Genomic DNA, 19,464 nt, shown 5'->3' with positions numbered 1-19,464 from the left:
TTTTCTCACTCCATTTGGTGCTTGGCTGAGTTCTTTATCTCTTCATTTGATATTTTAGGGTTTCAGGATTGTTGTATTCTCTGTTTGGCTTAGTTTTTCGGATCTTTGCTGTGGAGGGACGGCGTGGTGCTTCTGCCTAGAGCACCATTTTGCTGGAACTCAGATGGCTCTATTAGTATATGTGAAAAAGCTTACACCTATGGAAGAACATGACATTTATTTTTTCTTGCGTAGTCAATAGAATTACACTAATACTACATATGTGGTTTAAGTCTCATTAGCCTTATATTTTGTTGGCCAGGATTAAGGCAACCACTTTCATTCTTGGAACAAATTACCTAATCATATAAAATCTGTGAGTCTACTGTATCTCACAGTATGTTGGTGGTGGCTGTCGAGTCAATTCTGACTCATGGCCATTCCATGTGTACAGCGTAGAACTGCTCCATAGGGTTTTCAGGGCTGTGACCTTACGGAAGCAGATCACCAGGCCTGTCTTCCAAGATACCTCTGGGTAGGTTCGAACACCAACCATTCAGCAAGTAGTCAGGTGTTTAACCCTCTGCATCACCCAGGGATTTTAGCAAAGGATAAAACCAAAAGCCAAACCTATTGCCCCCAAGTTGATTCCAAGTCATAGCAACCCTATAGAACAGAGTGGAACTGCCCCAGGATTTCCAAGGCTGTAATCTTTACAGGAGCAGACTGCCACATCTTTCTTCTGTGAAGAGGTTGGTGGGTTCGAACTGCTGACCTTTTGGTTAGCAACTGAGCCCTTAACCACTTTGCCACCAGAGCTCCTTTAGAAGAGTATACAAGTCTAAAAATGTATTTTGTTTTATACAAACCAAATGGATATTTTAAACAAATTGTGTTTGTTCACATTACAAAAGTTAAGGATGCTTGTTACATCACACAAATATTTAGAGTAATATCCTTTTACAAAGAAAATCTTCCTACAACATGTAGGGTTATCAAATTTATTTATATCTTTACAGGAAGAAAACCTGTTTTTTAATTCAATAAAAATATTGTAAGTGGTTATTGTAGGCTAATTCTACAGTGACTAGAACAGACATTTCTATGGCTCTTGTTTATAGATAATATGTTCTTAAGTGCAAAAATGTTTTATATTTCTAAGAAGTTATATGATCTCATCACAGTTCAACTGGCCTCATGAAGAAGCAAGGAAGTGAGGTGGGTTTGGGGAGAGGGTGGTATCATGGATTGGCTGGCTCATCAATCACCTAGCTCCCCAGTTCAGTGCTTCTCAGGCCATCTATGGAAAGGTCCAAATTTTTGATTGTTTCTTTTTATTTTTGTTTTATTTGTTATTTGTGTAATAACATGGTCCTAGTGAGCAAACCTTGTATGCACCAAGTTTAGCTTGCTCATGTCACATGCCTCTCACCATGGAATTTGATATTAACAAAACTGGCCTATACACTGTTCATTGAGATGAGTCCACAGATGACAGATGCACTTTGCTGTCATAGCAACTTCAAGTTGCTGTAAAATTCTCTCCGTACTTACTCTCAATTCCTGTGCTTACTCATTGCCCACTGCTAGCAAATAGTTGCCTTGGTCCATTGACCACATTTTGACTAGGGCTGCCGTAGTGGGACTTCCTATACTGCAAAGGCAGAAAACTGAAAGTGGTATTTTTCAAAGTCACTTGCAACCAGGTTGCTGGATGTAATTCAGGCACTAACAGTTACATGTACTAGAGCTGAGCTGTCATTCTAAACAGGTCAGGATCCAGTTCATGGGGTTGTTTGTGGTAGAGACACTATGGTTTCCAGCAGCCACAGCAGCAGCTTTGTGGATCAGGAAATGGTGAGATTCTGAGGGCTAGCAGTTGTTCTGGAAGCTTGTCCTAGAGCCTTCTCTTCCAGCCTGTCCAATTATTTTGCAAACCACCTAATAAAAAAACCCATTGCCTTTGAGTTGAATCCAGTTATGGTGGTAATAAATCCCATTTTGTATGATTTACTCAGTTTCTGTGTCTGTAAGAAGTAGAGCTATATTAGTAAAGATTCATTTGCCAACTTCAAATTTTGGATAGCTTATATTTCTAGAATGGTTAGGGGAATTGACTGTGGTCCACTACTTCTCAAACTTCAATGTGCATATGGATCACCTGGAGATGATGTTAAAATACAGATTCTGATTCAGTGCTATAGAGTGGGGATCTGAGATTCTGTGTGTCTAACAAGCTCTCAGTCAATGCCAATGATGTTGGTTCCTTGACCAAACTTTGAGCATCGAAACACTAGACTAGACTAAGCCTCCAAGATCAACTTCCACCTCCAGAACCACACTGAAGGTGTTAGGCTTCACCAAGATGATGAGAAACTATTCTGATTGCCTTTATTACTTTCCCTGGAATAGAAACAGTCTATGTATGGCAATATTCAAAATCAAATCATGATTTCCTTTTTTTTTTTTACTTTATTAGGAACATCAACAAAAAAAAAAAGATGATTTTTTTTCTCTTCATGTGTCTATATCTAGATAAGGAGCCCTAACAACACAGTGGTTAAGAGCTTGGCTGCTAATCAAAAGGTCAGTGGTTCAAGCCCACCATCAACTCTGCAGGAGAAAGATGTAGCAATCTGCTTCTGTAAAGATTTATACCCTTGGAAACCCTATGGGACCGTTCTACTCTGTCCTATAGGGTTGCGATGAGTCAAAATCAACTTGATGGCAACGGGTTTGGTTTCTGGTTTTATCTAGATAGGTAGATCGATCATATGAGAGAGATTAAACAAATTGGATTCTCAGCAAAGAAGTTTCAAACAGAGAACTTACAGGTGTCATTTTTTAGCCACTTCAATGCAGATATACACCCTACCTTTTTTACGGGACACATAATTCCTGTCGATAGCCTATAACGTCATATTTGCAGTCTATTAATTTCTTTTATTTTTATTACGCTTTCAGTGAAAGTTTACAGTTAAGTTAGTTTCTCATACAAAAATTTACATGCACATTGTTATGTGACCCTAGTTGCTCTCCCTATAATGTGACAGCACACTCCTTCTTTCCACCCTGGATTTCCCGTGTCCATTCAACCAGCTCCTGACCCTCTCTGCCTTCTCATCTCACCTCTGGACAGGAGATGCCCATTTATATTCATGTATCTACTTGAACTAAGAAACACACTCTTCAAGAGTATCATTTTATGTCTTATCGTCCAGTCTAATCTTTGTCTGAAGACTTAGCTTCAGGAATGGTTTCAGAGTCTGGGGGTTATGTCTTCCAGAGTCCCTCCCGTCTGAGTCAGACCATTAAGTCTGGTCTTTTTACTAGGATTTCAGTTCTGCACCCTACTTTTCTCTTGCTCCATCAGGGACTGTCTGTTGTGTTTCCTGTCAGGGCAGTCATTGGTGGTAGCTGGGCACCATCTAGTTCTTCTGGTCTCAAGCTGATGGAGTCTCTGGTTTATGTGGCCCTTTCTGTCTCTTGGGCTCATATTTTCCTTGTTGCTTTGGTGTTCTTAATTCTTCTTTGGTGGTTAGGACCAATTGATGCATCTTAGATGGCCGCTTGTTAGCTTTTAAGACAGTAGACGCCACTCACTAAAGTGAGTTGCAGAACATTTTCTTAAAACACTTTGTTATGCCAATTGACCTAAATGTATCCTGAAACCATAGTCGCCAGACCCCCGCCCCTACTACTCTGTCCCTTGAAGTGTTTGGTTGTATTCAGGAAAATTCTTAGCTTTTGGTTTAGTCCAGTTGTGCTGACTTCCCCTGTAGTGTGTGTTGTCCTTCCTTTCACCTAAGATAATTCTTGTCTAACTAGTTAGTGAATACCCCTGTCCCTCCCTCCCCACCCTTGTAACCATCAAAGAATGTTTTCTTCTGTGTTTAAACCTTTTCTTGAGTTCTTATGATAGTGGTCTCATGCAATATTTGTCCTTTTGTGACTGATTAATTTCACTCAGCATAATGCCTGCCAGATTCATCTATGTTATGAAACGTTTCACAGATTCATTACTGTTTTTTTATCCTAGTGTAGTATTCCATTCTGTGAATATACCATACTTTATGCATTCATCCGTTGATGGGCACCTAGATTGTTTCCATCTTTTTGCTATTGTGAACAGTGCTGCAATGAACATGGGTGTGCATATATCTATTTGTGTGACGGCTCTTTTTTCTCTAGGATATATTCCAAGGAGTGGGATTGCTGGATCATATGGTACTTCTATTTCTAGCTTTTTAAGAAAGCCCCAAATTGATTGCCAAAGTGGTTGTACCATTTTACATTCCCACCAGCAGTGTATAAGTTTTCCAGTCTCTGCAAAACCTCTTCAGTATTTATTATTTTGTGTTTTTTGGATTAATGCTAGCCTTGTTGAGGTGAGGTGGTCTCTCATTGTGGTTTTGATTTGCATTTCTCTAATGGTTAATGATTGTGAGCATTTCCTCATCTGTCTGTTAGCTTCCTGAATGTCTTCTTTGGTGAAGTGCATGTTCATATCCTTTTTCCATTTTTTAATTGGGTTATTTGTCTTTTTGTTGTTGAGGTTTTGCAGTATCTTGTAGATTTAGAGATTAGACCCTGATCGGATTTGTTGTAGCCAAATTTTTTTTCCCAGTCTGTAGGTTGTGTTTTTACTCTTTTGGTGAAGTCTTTTGATGAGCATAAGTGTTTGATTTTTAGGAGCTCCCAGTTATCTATTTTCTCTTCTGGTGTTTGTGCATTGTTACTTATGGCTTGCATTCTGTTTATGCCATGTATCAGGGCTTCTAGCATTGTCCCTATTTTTTCCTCCATGATCTTCATTGTTTTCGATTTTATATTTAGGTCTTTTATCCATTTTGAGTTAGTTTTTGTGCATGGTGTGAGGTATGGGTCTTGTTTCATTTTTTTACAGATGTATATCCAGTTATGCCAGCAGCATTTGTTAAAGAGACTGTCTTTTCCCCAGTTAATGGACTTTGGGCCTTTGTCAAATATCAGCTACTCATAGGTGGATGAATTTACGTCTAGATTCTCAATTCTGTTCCATTGCTGTATGTATCTGTTGTTGTACCAGTAGCAGGCTGTTTTGACTACTGTGTTGGTATAATAGGTTCTAAAATCAGGTAGTGTGAGGCCTTCCACTTTGTTCTTCTTCTTCAGTAATACTTTACTTATCCAGCGCCTCTTCCTTTTCCATATGAAGTTGGTGATGTTTTCCTCCATCTCATTAAAAAATGCTGTTGGAATTCGGATTGGGATTGCATTGTATCTGTAGATCACTTTGGGTAGAATAGACGTTTTCACAGTGTTGAGTCTTCCTATCCATGAACAAGGTATGTTTTTCCGCTTATGTATGTCTCCTTTGGTTTCTTGCAGTAGTGTCTTGTAGTTTTCATTGTATAGATCTTTTACGTCTCTGGTTAGATTTATTCCTAAGTATTTTGTCTTCTTGGGGGCTACTGTAAATTGTATTGATTTGATGATTTCCTCTTCCAAGTTCTCTTTGTTGATGTAGAGGAATCCAACAGATTTTTGTATGTTTATCTTGTATCCTGATACTTCGCTGAAATCTTCTATTAGTTCCAGTAGTTTTCTTGTGGATTCTTTGGGGTTTTCTGTGTATAAAATCATATCATCTGCAAATAGAGATACTTTTACTTCTTCCTAACCAATTTGGATGTCCTTTATTGCTTTTTCTAGCCTAATTGCTCTGGCTAGGACCTCCAGCACAATCTTGAATAAGAGTGGTGATAAAGGGCATCCTTGTCTGGTTCCAGTTCTCAACTGGAATGCTTTCAGACTCTCTCCATCTGGGATGATGTTGGCTGTTGGCTTTGTATACAGGCCCTTTATTATGTACAGGAATTTCTCTTCTATTCCTATTTTGCTGAGAGTTTTTATCATGAATGGGTGTTGGACTTTGTCAAATGCCTTTTCTGCATCAATTGATAAGATCATATGGTTCTTGTCTTTTGTTTTATTCATGTGACGGATTACATTGATTGTTTTTCTAATGTTGAACCATCCCTGCATAACTGGTATGAATTCCACTTGGTCATGGTGAATTATCTTTTTGATATGTTGTTGAATTCTATTTGCTAGAATTTTGTTGAGGATTTTTGCATCTATGTTCATGAGGAATATTGGTCTCTAATTTTCTTTTTTCTGGTGTCTTTACCTGGTTTTGGTATCAGGGTTATGCTGATTTCAAAGAATACGTTTAGGAGTATTGCATCCTTTTCTATGCTCTGAAATACCTGTAGTAGTAGTGGTGTTAACTCTTCTCTGAAAGTTTGGTAGAATTCTCCAGTGAAACTGTCAGGGCCATACTTGTTGGGAGTTTTTAAATTACCTTTAAATCTCTTCTTTTGTTGTAGGTTTATTTAGTTGCCCTGCCTCTGTTTGTGTTAGTTTAGGTAGGTAGTGAGTTTCTAGAAATTTGTCCATTTCCTTTAGGTTTTCAAAGTTGTTAGAGTACAATTTTTCATAGTATTCTGTTATTAATTTCAGTTGGGTCTGTTGTGATATCACCAATTTCATTTCTTATATGGGGTATTTGCTTCCTCTCCTGTTTTTCTTTTGTGAGCTTGGCCAATGGTTTATCAATTTTGTTGATCTTTTCAAAGAACCAGCTTTTGGTCTTGTTAACTCTTCCAATTGTTTTTCTATTCTCTATTTCATTTAATTCTGCTCTAATTCCTATTATTTCCTTTCTTCTGGCACTTGAGGGCTTCTTTTGCTGCTCTGTTTCTTCTTGTTCGAGTTGTAGCGTTAATGTTTTGATTTTGGCCCTTTCTTCTTTTTGGATGTGTGCATTTATTGCTCTAAGCTGACCTCTGAGCACTGCTTTTGCTGTGTCCCAAAGGTTCTGGTAGGATGTGTTTTCATTCCCATTTGATTCTCTGAATTTCTTCATTCCATCCTTATTTTCTTCTATAACCCAGTAGTTTTTGATCAAAGTGTTCAGTTTCCATGTGTTTGATTTTTTTCCTTGCTTTTTCTGTTATTGATTTCTACTTTTATGGCTTTATGGTCAGGAAAGATGCTTTGTAATATTTTGATGCTTTGGACTTTGTTAAGGCCTAACATGTGGTCTATTCTGGAGAATGTTCCACGTGCGTTGGAAAAGAAACTATAGTTGGCAGTTGTTGGGTGGAGTGTTCAGTATATGTCCATGAGATCAAGTTGGTTGATTGTAGCATTTAGATCTTCCATGTCTTTATTGAGCTTCTTTCTGGATGTTCTGTCCTTCACCGAAAGTGGTGTGTTGAAGTCTCCTACTATTATTGTGGCGCTGTTTATCTCTTTTCAGTGCTGTTAGAGTTTATGTATTTTGGAACCCTGTCGTTAGGTGCGTAAATACTTATTATAGTTATGTCCCTCCTGGTGTACTGATCCTTTAATGATTATATAGTGTCCTTCCTTATCCTTTGCGGTGGATTTTACTTTAAATTTTATTTTGTCAGAGATTAATATTGCCACTCCTAATCTTTTCTGAGTGTTGTTTGCTTGATATATTTTTTTCCATCCTTTGAGTTTTAGTTTGTTTGTGTCTTTAAGTGTAAGGTGTGTCTCTTGTAGGCAGCATATAGATGGATGGAGATTTTTTTATCCATTGTGCTATTCCCTGTCTGTTTATTGGTACATGTAGTCCATTTACATTCAGCGTAATTATTGATAGGTATGAGTTTAGTGCTGTCATTTTGATGTCTTTTTTTTTTTTGCTTTGTTTACAGTTTCTTTGTTCTACTTAATTTTCTGTGCTGAGTCGTTTTTTTAAATGTATTTTCTTTTCATCTTTTTCATTTTTGTTGAGTTTGTATTTGCTGAGTCTTTATGTTTTTCTTGTTTTTTATTTTGATGTGTAGGATTGTTAGCTTCTCTTGTGTTTATCTTAATATTTACCCCTATTTTTCCTTTATATCTTTATATTGCCTTGAATTCCTGTCCATATGAAAGATCTATGACGACGTTTTTTAGTCCTTTTTTGTTTTAATGTTGTCATTTTTTACATGTTGACATCTCTGTTATCCTATTTTCAGTCTTTTAGCTTTGATTTATTTTTGTGACTTGCCTGACTGGTTTAATATCTGGTTGCTCTCTCCTGTGTTCTAGTCTTGGGTTGTTATCTGATGTTATTGATTTTCTAACCAGAGGACTCCCTTTAGTATTTCTTCTAATTTTGGTTTAATTTTTGCAAATTTCCTGATTTTCTGTTTATCTGGAACTGCCCTAATTTCGCCATCATATTTGAGAGACAGTTTTGCTGGATATATAATTCTTGGCTGGGAATTCTTTTCTTTTAAGGCTTTATATATGTCATCTCATTGCCTTCTTGCCTACATGGTTTCTGCTGAGTAGTCTGAGCTTATTCTTATTGACTGTCCTTTGTAGATGACTCCATTTATCCCTAGCCACTCTTAAAATTCTCTTTAACTTTGATTTTGGCAAGTTGATTGTAACATGTTGTGGTGACTTTCTTTGGGATCTACCATGTGTGGGGTTCATTGAGCTTCTTGGATAGATATCTTCTCATCTTTCACAATATCAGGGAAGTTTACTGCCAACAAATCTTCAGCAATTCTCTCTGTATTTTCTGTTATCCCCCCCAACCCTTTCTGGTACTCCAATCACTTGTAGGTTATTCCTCTTGATAGAGTCCCACATAATTCTTAGAGTTTTTTCATTTTTTTAAATTCTTTTTTCTGATGTTTCCTCAAATAAGTTGGTGTCCAGTGCTTTAACTTCAGCCTCACTAATTCTGACTTCCATTGCCTCAATTCTGCTCCTATGACTTTCTGTAAAATTGTCTAATTCTGACATTTTATTGTTAATCTTCTGGATTTCTGTTTGTTGTCACTCTATGTATTCTTGTAGCCTGTTAAATTTGTCATTATGCTCTTTTCTAATCTTCTTAAGTTTCTCTATTGTTTTGTCTGTATGTTCCTTGGCTTGTTCTACATTTTGCCTGATCTCCTTTCTGATCTCTTGAGGAGTTCTGTATGTTAATCTTTTGTATTCCACCCCCGGTAATTCCAAGAAGTTCTCTTCTTCCAGAAGATTTCTTAATTCTTTGTTTTGGGAGCTTGCTGAAGCCGTCATTGTCTGCCTCTTTATGTGATTTGATATTGTCTGTTGTCCCTGAGCCATCAGTAAGTTATTATATTTATTTAATTTAGGCTTGCTTACTATGTCCTAGCTTCTTGTTTTGTTTTGTTTTGATATGCCCAAATAGGCTGCTCCTGTGAGCTAGTTTGATTATTGGTGCCTTTGAAGCTCTAACGTCCTGTCACCAGGTGGTTATATCTGTTACTAGATATGTGAACCCAGGAGTCCATTTACTTTTCTTATACGGTTTCAGCTCAGGTGTCAAGGTAGTTGGTCACGAAGTATGTGGTGCAGGCTCTCACATACAGTCCTAGACAGGCAGGAGTGATTGGTGTAGGCACAGGTATCTGGCTGCAGTAGGGGGTCATGTGCTGAGCAAGGCAGGGGGCTTACGGCTGCCTCTGAGTGTCTGGGAGGAAAACATGTCCCTGTTCCCTAGAGTGCGTAGGTAGGTGGGTTTTGCAGCTGAACTATGGGCACCCAATGCTGTTGGCTTAAAGGACTGGGAGACATCACTTATTCTTGGACCCCTGTTGCCGGTGGCTAGGTGGCATAAGCCACCCGTCCTCAGGCCCCTGATGTGGGTGAGGACCCTGCTTAATGGGCAGAGAGCGGTGTCAAATGTCATGAACCTGCTTTTCCACCATATAGCTGATACAGTTGAAGTTAGGCTTCAGAATAAACCCTGTTCTACTGTGGTAATGAGGGCCTACACTGTTGAAATGGGCCCACAAATGTCTATGCAAGGGTGAAAGGCATTCAGAGTCTGTGGACCCCTTATGCCTGTGCCTAGGCAAAGGAGCTGCGCCTGCCCTGAGTTCCTGGCTTAGGGTAGCTGGCAGATTATTTTTTTTCTGTTTGTTAATTTGTTCCTTCTTCAAAGCCGGGAGAATGGCTCAGGGTGTGTGATGGGTTCTACTTCCTGCCCAGGGGATGCAGCAATCTCTGAAGCGGGTCTGAGACCTGGTACAGAGCAGCAAAGGGGCAAGTAAATGGGAGAGAGGTTTTTCTCAAAGCGATGTTTTTTGATGCGCGCAGTAGATTAGACACATGTACTTATCTTTTGCCGTTTGATCACTGTTTTTACTGGTTCTGGAAGCTTGAGTAGACTCTCTGCCACTCGGTCTCTCCCGATGTGAAAAATGCATCCTGAGTGATACTGCTTGCCTCACCACACATGCCAGCCAATCCAGCCTGCAGGATGCCAGTTCTTGCTGGGTCAGGTCTGGCAACTCCTCACTGCTTCTGAGCTGTCTGTCCCTCTCCTGCCACTTAGTCTGATTTCTTAACTTTGTCTTTGATATTCAGGGCCCCTAGATTGTCATATATAATTGATTAACTTGTTTTATTGGGTCTTTGTTCTAAGAGGGACCACAGGAAGTGTCTGACTACTCTGCCATCTTGGCCCTGCCTCCCTGCAGTCTATTAATTTCATCTGCTTCCCATGAGAAAGGAAAACCATCATATGCTGGTGTTCAGGAGAGGAGTGTCTCAGGCCACATTTAGAGGTATTCCTGTGGCTCATCCATACCACCTAAGTCCTGAGAGAGTTTGCTTCAGAGAGGAAAAAAGAATAGGAGAACTTATATGAAATATCTAGAATAAGCAATTATGTAGAAACCAAAGTTTATTAGTGATTACCAGGAGTTGGAGGGAGGAGGACAGAGGCAATAATTGCTTAGGGGCACTAAGCTTGTCTTAAGGGCTATGTAAAAATTTGGAAATTAGATAGTGGTGATTGTTTTACAGCCTGATGAACATATTTAATGTCATTGAATTGTACATGTAAAAAAATGTTGAAATGACAAATATTTTGTTTTAGATTGCTAGATATAGATATACATAAATTTTAGAGTCTATATCCTCATCTATAAAATATATATATATATATATATTTAATTATGGCATATATACATATATGCCATAATTTAAAAAAAATACAAAACAAGATGGGCAATAGAATTTCAGATGACAAAGAGTGTGGGCAATGGTGAGGAGATAGAACTGGCCTGTTTTTCCATAAATACAGTGAGAAGAGTGGGCAGAAATGCAGGTTACTGGAGAGGAGGAGTTGTAGCTAAGTGAAGACCTGAGAGAGGGCAATGGAAGTAGTAACAAGATTATGTAGATCCTTGATTGACAGATGGAGAAGTTTGGATTTGATATTTAGAAAATGAGGGCCTTGAGAAATTTCTGTTTAAGAAGCTAAAAAAAGAATGAAGTGGTATTTTGGGAGATTAATTAAGCAACCTTCAGAAAGTAGGTATGTTTTCACGAGTATTATGATTACTAATATAGGCTACAAAAATAAATTTAGGGAAGGATTTGAAGTGGCATTCTAATTTTGTGTAGCATAATGTAAATTAGCAAAACTAAAATGAAATAAATTTTACAGTTTATCAGTTTTAGCCTTGACCTAAAATAAAAAATGTCAAAATATATTGGATAATCTTTGCTCTGTCATCCCTTGAGCAGCTATCTTTAAAGACAAATATTAAGCTTTGCTCTCCACTTTTTATTTTCCTTTTTTTTTTTTTTAATTTTCCAATATTTATCTAATTACTCTGCATCTGATACAAAGTGTGTGAAGTAACATCTGCTCTGTCCTAAAGCCAAGCTTTTGTTCTACCCAGTCTTAGCCATCTGGGCTATCCTGAACATGCCACATAAATGAAAAGAAAGCTGCCAGAGTGACCATCACATCTCCTAGTAGGCCACTCTTGCAGAGGCATAGCCCATGCCTTTGGTTTCTCGAAGGGGCATGTTCTTGTGAAAACCATGATGAACTAGAATATACAGTTCTCCCAAGCTCTATAGTGTCAACTTTTTGCATGGTCAAAATAAAGCAGAGAATGATAGGGGATGGCGGTTGAATAATTTAGTAGCTATTGAATTTAGTCTCACTAACAATCACAAAATAAAATTAATAAACATCACAGTGCTCATGGTCCTACCAAGGTCCACTGTACCACCATGTGTGAATTATGCAGTCATACAATGGTGCCCTGGATGTGAGTGCTCATCTCCTATGGCCTTGGGTTTGAACTCTAAACCCAAACCCATTGCTGTCGAGTAGATTCCAACTCATAACGAACCTATAGCACAGAGTAGAACTGCACCATAGGGTTTCCAAGGAGCAGCTGGTAGATTTGAACTGCTGACCTTTTGGTTAGCAGCCAAGCTCTTAACCACTGGACCACCAGGGCTCTGAAGAATACCCTTTGGGAGCTTGAACTCTGATAGGCTCCTGATTTCTAAAAGTAGATATGCTATCCAGAGATTTAAACTGAATGCTGACTCTTAATTATTGACTGCTTGCTGGAAATTTCTGCCTACTGTATATATCCATGGAAACCCTGGTGGCATAGTGGTTAAGAGCTATGGCTGCTAACCAAAAGATCAACAATTTGAGTCCACCAGGTGCTCCTTGGAAACTCTATGGGGCGATTTTACTCTGCCCTATAGTGTTGCTATGAGTTGGACCTGACTCGACAGCAACAGGTTTGGTTTTGGGTTTTTTTTTTTTTTTTCTTTTTTGGTATATATCCATACCAAATCAGGATATTAATGTTACACTCTCTTATCAACAACTAGAAACTTGCTTCTCTACATTCTCCATTTTAGACAATTCGAATACTGCTCACCAGATGGGCAAAGCTAGAAACATCCAAGTTATTTACTTGTTCCATCCTCTTTTTAAACTCCTTCAAGTATCCACCAGGTCTTTTAGTTTCTAACTCTCCCTTTCTTGTAGTTAATAACTCCTTTTCATTACCATTGCCATTGTCTTTGTTCCTACCCTCATAAGCCTCATAAGCAGAGATATCCTGTTTGAATTCTAGCCTGCTATTTTCTAGCTCTATGAGTTGGAATATAGAATTGGAATTGTTAAAGCTATTTCCTCATCTATTAAAAAAAAAAAAAGGCAGAACATGGATGTTCTAGGTAAAACTCAACACACTACATAACTCATAGCAGACATTCAGTGAAGGTTAACCCTTTCACATATCATATTCAGCTCCACCACTCACTAAGTGAGACCTTGGGAAAATTTCTTAACCCTCCTGTGGCTCAGATTCCTCACCAGTAAAGTTGAAGTAAGCATAACACCTTACTTCAAAAAGTTGTTCTGAAGTATAGATAATTTAATATCTTTAAAATACGTAAGGAATAGAACAGTGTTGGCACACAGTTGTTGTTGTTGTTAGATGCCCTTGAGTCAGTTCTGACTCATAGCGAACCTATGTACAGCAGAACGAAACACTGCCGGGTTCTGTGCCATCCTCACAATTGTTGTTAGGCTTGAGCCCATTGTTGCAGCCACAGTGTCAATCCATCTCACTGAGGGTCTTACTCTTTATCACTGACCCTCTACTTCACCAAGCATGATGTCCTTCTCCAGGGACTAATCCCTCCTGATATCATGTCCAAACTACATGGGAGATGTCTTGCCATCCTTGCTTCTAAGGAGCATTCTGGCTGTACTTCTTCCAAGACAGATTCGTTCATTTTTCTGACAGTTCATGGTATATTCAATATTCTTTGCCAACATCATAATTCAAAGTTGTCAATTCTTCTTTGGCTTTTCTTACTTATTGTCCAGATTTTGCATGCATATGAGGCAGTTGAAAATATCATGACTTGGATCAGGTGCATCTTAGTCCTCAAAGTGGCATCTTTGCTTTTTAACACTTTAAAGAGGTCTTTTGCAGTAGATTTGCCCAATACAATACATTGTTTGATTTATTGACTGCTGCTTCCATGAGCATTGATTGTGGATATAAGTAAAAAGAAATCTTTGACAACTTCATTACTTTCCCTGTTTATCATGATGTTGCTTATTGGCCCAGTTGTGAGGATTTTTGTTTTCTTTATGTTGAGGTGTAATACATACGGAAGGCTGTAGTCTTTGATCTTTATCAGTAAGTGCTTCAAGTCCTCTTCACTTTCACCAAGCAAGGTTGTGTCATCTGCATATTGCAGGTTGTTAATGAGTCTTCCTCCAATCCCGATGCTTCTCGGATCATTTGCTCAACATACAGATTGAATAAGGATAATGAAAGGATACAACCCTGAAGCACACCTTTCCTGACTTTAAACCACACAGTATCCCCTTTTCTGTTCTAATGACTACGTCTTGGTTGTGGCACATAGTAAGCACTCAATATTTATTTGCTATAAGTATTGTTATCATCATCATTTTCATAGTCCCCCTATTCATTAATACTCAATACATGAAATTTGAGTAGAAATGAGATTTTGGTCCCTTCTGTTGCTATAGGAACAGAGCCGACTCACATACATAGCCCTCTGACCACTGTTATCAGATGATTCTACCTCCCAGACTTCTCAACTCAGACAAATTGACTTTGATGCTTTGAGCTCTAATTGTGTCCTAAGAATGCAATCTTAGTACACATGCCAGCAGGATTAAGAAGATTGATTCTGAATTGTTACGTTAAAAGGAACCCTGCCCCTCTCTATGGTTGATTACCACAGATAAATGTAGTACCTGAATGAGGAGACAGAATTATCAGTGCATTCTCCCATTGGACCAGATGGCTCTGCCATGTCGACAGGCTGCCTCTGTCTCATAAACTGCACTATTGGTTACTAAGAATGGGCAAGAGTTCAACTAAGAACCAACACAAGTCCATCCAATTCCAGGAAAGCTCCTCAAAGTACATACCCCCTCAGTGACTGGGAACCATAATATCATCTTCATTTTTGTATGTAGACGTTACAATTTAGAGTCTAACATTCCTTTAACTCAAGAAGGAATAGATAGATAATAACCGCTTGAACATAAATACTTTACTGACAAAATAAATAGTAGAGATATAAATAGATTTATATTTTAATATTTATAATATATCTAATTAGGATAACCATATACATACTCTATTAAAGTATGAATTTAAACAGTTGATGTATATCAATAAGCGCACAATTGTTACAGCTAAAGTTTCAAAATGATATTAAAAAATACTGTTAGGCATATATTAAATTACTTTTTCCTTTTCCAAACAGTGTTATATTAAGTTATCCAGGCATGTTTATTTAAGTCACTAAACAGAATGAAAGTTGGCGTATGTTAACAGTTCTTGGTTTCCATTTTCTAAATTAAAACAAATCTGGAATGAGTGAAATGAACAGTATGGTAAACTTAGTTTCAGCTAATTTTGCTTAATCCCTTTATTTTCTATTTCCTATGAATGGTTTAACAACCCTTACAAAATAGGAGAAATGCAAATGTTAGTTTTGAATCTAACTGCCTTTTCACATCATAAATGTTGATATATTTTCAATGAAATTGCTATTGCACCTCTAAGTATAAATAAAAATGTCCAAGCTTATTTTACTTTTGAGTGTAGAAGACAAAGTTCATAACTGCCTGTGAATCTGTGATGAGAATATCAACGATTTTTTGCAGCTTTTGCCAGCAAGAGAAGCTTCCCTTGACCTTCCAGTCCTGTGTGATCACCAAAGAGTGCCAGGTGTCTGAGTGGTCGGAATGGAGCCCATGCTCAAAAACATGCTATGATATGGTGTCACCTAAAGGCACTCGTGTGAGGACACGCACCATCAGGCAGTTTCCTATTGGCAGCGAAAAGGAGTGCCCAGAACTTGAAGAAACAGAACCCTGTGTTTCCCAGGGAGATGGTGTCGCACCGTGTGCCATGTGAGTAAATGAAGAGGAGACTGCCGTCTCCACCAAAGCATCTGCCAAAGTTGCATGTCCCTCCAGCTGTTCGATTTCAACTGAACAGTGTGTTGAGAAATAGTGATATGTGTTCATTCTAAGTAGAAAAATGAAGCATCATTTATAAATGATAAAAGAAATTTATAAATTTAGAAATTTAGAAATTTATAAATCAAAAAAAAAATACTGGCTATACAGGGAAAAGGTGTCCTTAAATAAATTTCAAAATCTCCATGAAGGCTAGATTTTTCGTAGAAATTCTGTTTATGTATTTTCCATAACAGGGGTTGGCAAACATTTTTTGTAACAGGCCAATATGTCTCTGTGGCAACAATTCAACTCTGCCATTATAGCCATAGACAATATGTAAAAAAATTAGTATGGCTGCATTCTAATAAAACTTTATTTACAAAAAGAGGTGTTAGGGTCAATTTGGCCCTAGGGTCATAGTTTGTCCACCCCTATTCTATAAGGTGAAATAAACTTGCAGAATATTGGTTTCTGTTGCTCACTGTGCACCTACTATTGAAATTCAGTACTGTACATAATAACAAATCCTATTACTGAATAGAGTAAAATACTACTTCAAATAATGAGACTGTAAACTTCTTGAGGACAAGGGTTACCATATTCTATGCAAATAATGCACACCTTCTGCATGATTGCCTGCTTCACCTCCCCACAGGCTAAGCGTTATGCTATTTTTTTTTTTAACATTAACATGTGGAAGAGGATTGGCATGGCAGCACTTGTGAGGGTGCATGGTGGAGGGAAGGGTGTGGGATGCAGCTGGCAAAACAAACCCAGAAGGAGAATTTTATGTTACCCGAATAGGGTCTGTGCCCTGGAGCAGTCAAGCTAATGAAACACACTCCAAGTCAGAAAGAGTGAGAAAGTTTTAATTTAGGAAGTGTACACCACCGGGTACCCAGCAGCAACTCAGGCTGTCCTTAGGGAGTCCCAAAAGGCATTTTTACATTAGAGCTTATATATGATTTTTACAAAGGTTAGAAGTGTTGTTATTCACTCCAGGATAATTACAAGAGACTCTTTATCATACTAAAGAGATAGGGAACTGGACATTTCCTTATCGGGCTAAGGATATACTTCTCTGACATCTGGGTTCTAATCTTCCTGTGGGGGATCCTAAGTCATAAAACAGAGTCCTTAACAAAGGTATGTGCAAAATGAAGCCATTAACGAAGGTATATGAAAAGGGAGAAAGCAAAGAAAAAAGAAAAAAACTTATAGGTTCATTATGGCATTAGTTCTGTCAAGCCTTCAGTTGCCCATTCTGAAAAGGAGAAAACATGTTGGGGAGTATTACGGTCACGTATTATTTGCATAAAAACACGGTATACTATTTATTTATTTAGGTCACTAGTGCTTATCACAGAGCCTGGAACACAGTAAGTGCCCAGTAAATGTTCATAGAATTCAGACGAAATAAGACTAGTTTGAGTTATTTGACAGTGTTTTTAGTCCTCAAAAATTATCAATTCCAAGACATTGCTGTCTTAGTTATCCAGTGCTGCTATAACAGAAATACCACAAGTGGATGGCTTTAACAAAGAGAAGTTTATTTCGTGACGGTAAAGTAGGCTAAAAGTCCAAATACAAGGTGCCAGCTCCAGGGGAAGGCTTTCTCTCTCTGTCGGCCTTGTTATCGATGTTCCCCTGGACTAGGAGCTTCTCCGCTCAGGGATACCAGGCCCAAAGGACGTGCTCTGTTGCTGGCACTGCTTTCTTGGAGGTATGATGTCCCCAATTCTCTGCTTGCTTCTCTTTGCTTTTATCCCTTGTTAAGATAAAAGGTGGTGCAGGCCACACCCCAGGGAAACTCCCTTTACATTGGATCAGTGATGTGACCTGAGTAAGGGTGGTGTTACAATCCCACCCTAATCCTCTTTAACATAAAAGTACAATCACAAAATGGAAGACAACCACAGAATACTGGGAGTCATGTCTTCCCTAGCCAAATTGAAACACACATTTTTGGGGGGACATAATTCAATCCATGACATTGCTGTGAATGCTCTTGGTGATAATAATTACTTCAGCTTTGTTTATAGGTTATTTATAAAGTAACAGAAAAAAAATCTTAGTTTCACAAAAAATATGCATGAGCTTCTTTAAGACTTCCCTGGGATACTGCAAACTTTTAAAGAGTATCTATGTATACAGCTAGAACTTCAGGAACCAGTGAGCAAAAAAATTAACACTATTGTTACAAATAATAATAGCAACAACAAATATAGTGATAATTTATCTGAGCGCTTCAATTCAGCAGCATTTTGGAAACACCCATTCTCCCTGATGTAACAAGTAACAGAAAACCCCACAGAGGGTTTCCTTCCTAACATCTCTTCCTGTTTCACTGACTTTTGGGTTCTTCATATATTCAGCTCAAGAAGTTGCCAGAATTTCCAAAGCATTTTCTCTCCTATGGGTTTCCTCTATTTTTCTCTCATGCTACATGCTTTATTATTTTTCCTCTCATATATTTGGAGCCCTGGTGGCCCAATGGTTAAGAAAGAGCGCAGTTGCTAACCAAAAGGTTGGCAGTTCGAATCCATTAGCCACTCCTTGAAAAACCTATGGGGCAGTTCTACTCTGTCCTATAGGCTTACTATAAGTCAGAATTGACTCGATGACAATGGGTTTGGTTTTTGGTTTTCTCATATATTTAAACACCATTAACAAGATAAACATCTCTGAGTATCCATCCCCTCCCCTTCCCTTTTTTTTTGGGGGGGGGGTAGCATTCTTCTTAGAATGTGTAACCAATTTGCATTTATTGCTGAAAATACATTCCTCGCACAGGATTCCTTAGGATGACCTGGATTGGGACTCCATTCTATTAAAAAAATATATAAAATTTTCAAATTTTCAGTTTAACTTAACTGATGACTCATTTCTTTTTTTTTTTTTTAAAGTATAAACATTTTTTTTTTAATTGGCAGGTAGAAGGTGGAGAGATCCTTCCCCAACCATAGCAATCCCCATTCTCTAACAAACAGAAGTATTATCAGGAATAACAAGGTGCTAGCTTGCTAATACTAACTTTGCTGCCAGTTCAGACTTGGAAGTATCATTTTATCTTTTGAGCTCTCAGCTTAATCTTCCTTTTTGTTGTTGTTGTTGTAATTAAAAGAAGTTTACATTTCAAGTTAGTCTCCCATACAGAAATGTTTTTTTTTACATAGGTTGTTATGAGACCCCAACCTCTCACCCCATTCTGTGACAGCACACTCCTCCCCTCCGCCTCTGATTCCTCATGAACATTCAACCAGCTCCTAACTCTCTCTGCCTTCCCATCTCACCTCTGGACAGAAGCCACCCCTTTGGTCTCTTGTATCTACTTGACTAGGAGGCACATTCTTCACAAGTATCACTTTATGTCCCACAGTCCGGTCCAATCCTTGTCTGCAGAGATGGTCTTGGAAACTGTTTTAGTTCTGGGGTGATACAGAGTCCAGGGGCTATGGTTTCTGAGGTGCCTCCAGTCTCAGTCAGACCATTAAGTCTGGTCTTCTTACTAGAATTTGAGTTCTGCATCCCATCGTTCTACTGCTCCATCAGGGACACTCTGTTGTGTTCCCCGTCAGGACGTTCATTGGTGGTAGCCAGGCACCATCTAGTTCTTCTGGTCTCAGGCTGATGAAGTCTCTGGTTTATGT

At 38.4% G+C, this 19,464-nt stretch overlaps 1 protein-coding gene across 1 annotated transcript in view; it reads left to right on the top strand.

Annotated features, from left to right (window-relative positions):
- The window catches only part of THSD7A (thrombospondin type 1 domain containing 7A), a 277,288-nt gene that overhangs the window by 47,109 nt on the left and 210,715 nt on the right, over positions 1–19,464 (top strand). Inside the window, exon 3 of the mRNA XM_004389354.1 lies at positions 15,515–15,763. Within this exon, the coding sequence (XP_004389411.1) occupies positions 15,515–15,763 (249 nt within the window). The remainder of the gene's footprint in view (positions 1–15,514; positions 15,764–19,464) is intronic.

The sequence above is a fragment of the Trichechus manatus genome, unplaced genomic scaffold (genome assembly GCF_000243295.1).
Source record: "Trichechus manatus latirostris isolate Lorelei unplaced genomic scaffold, TriManLat1.0 scaffold00242, whole genome shotgun sequence".
In the NCBI taxonomy this organism is placed as follows: Eukaryota; Metazoa; Chordata; class Mammalia; order Sirenia; family Trichechidae; genus Trichechus; species Trichechus manatus.
Note: the sequence above shows the minus strand (reverse complement) of the source record. Positions and strands in the feature narration are given on the sequence as shown.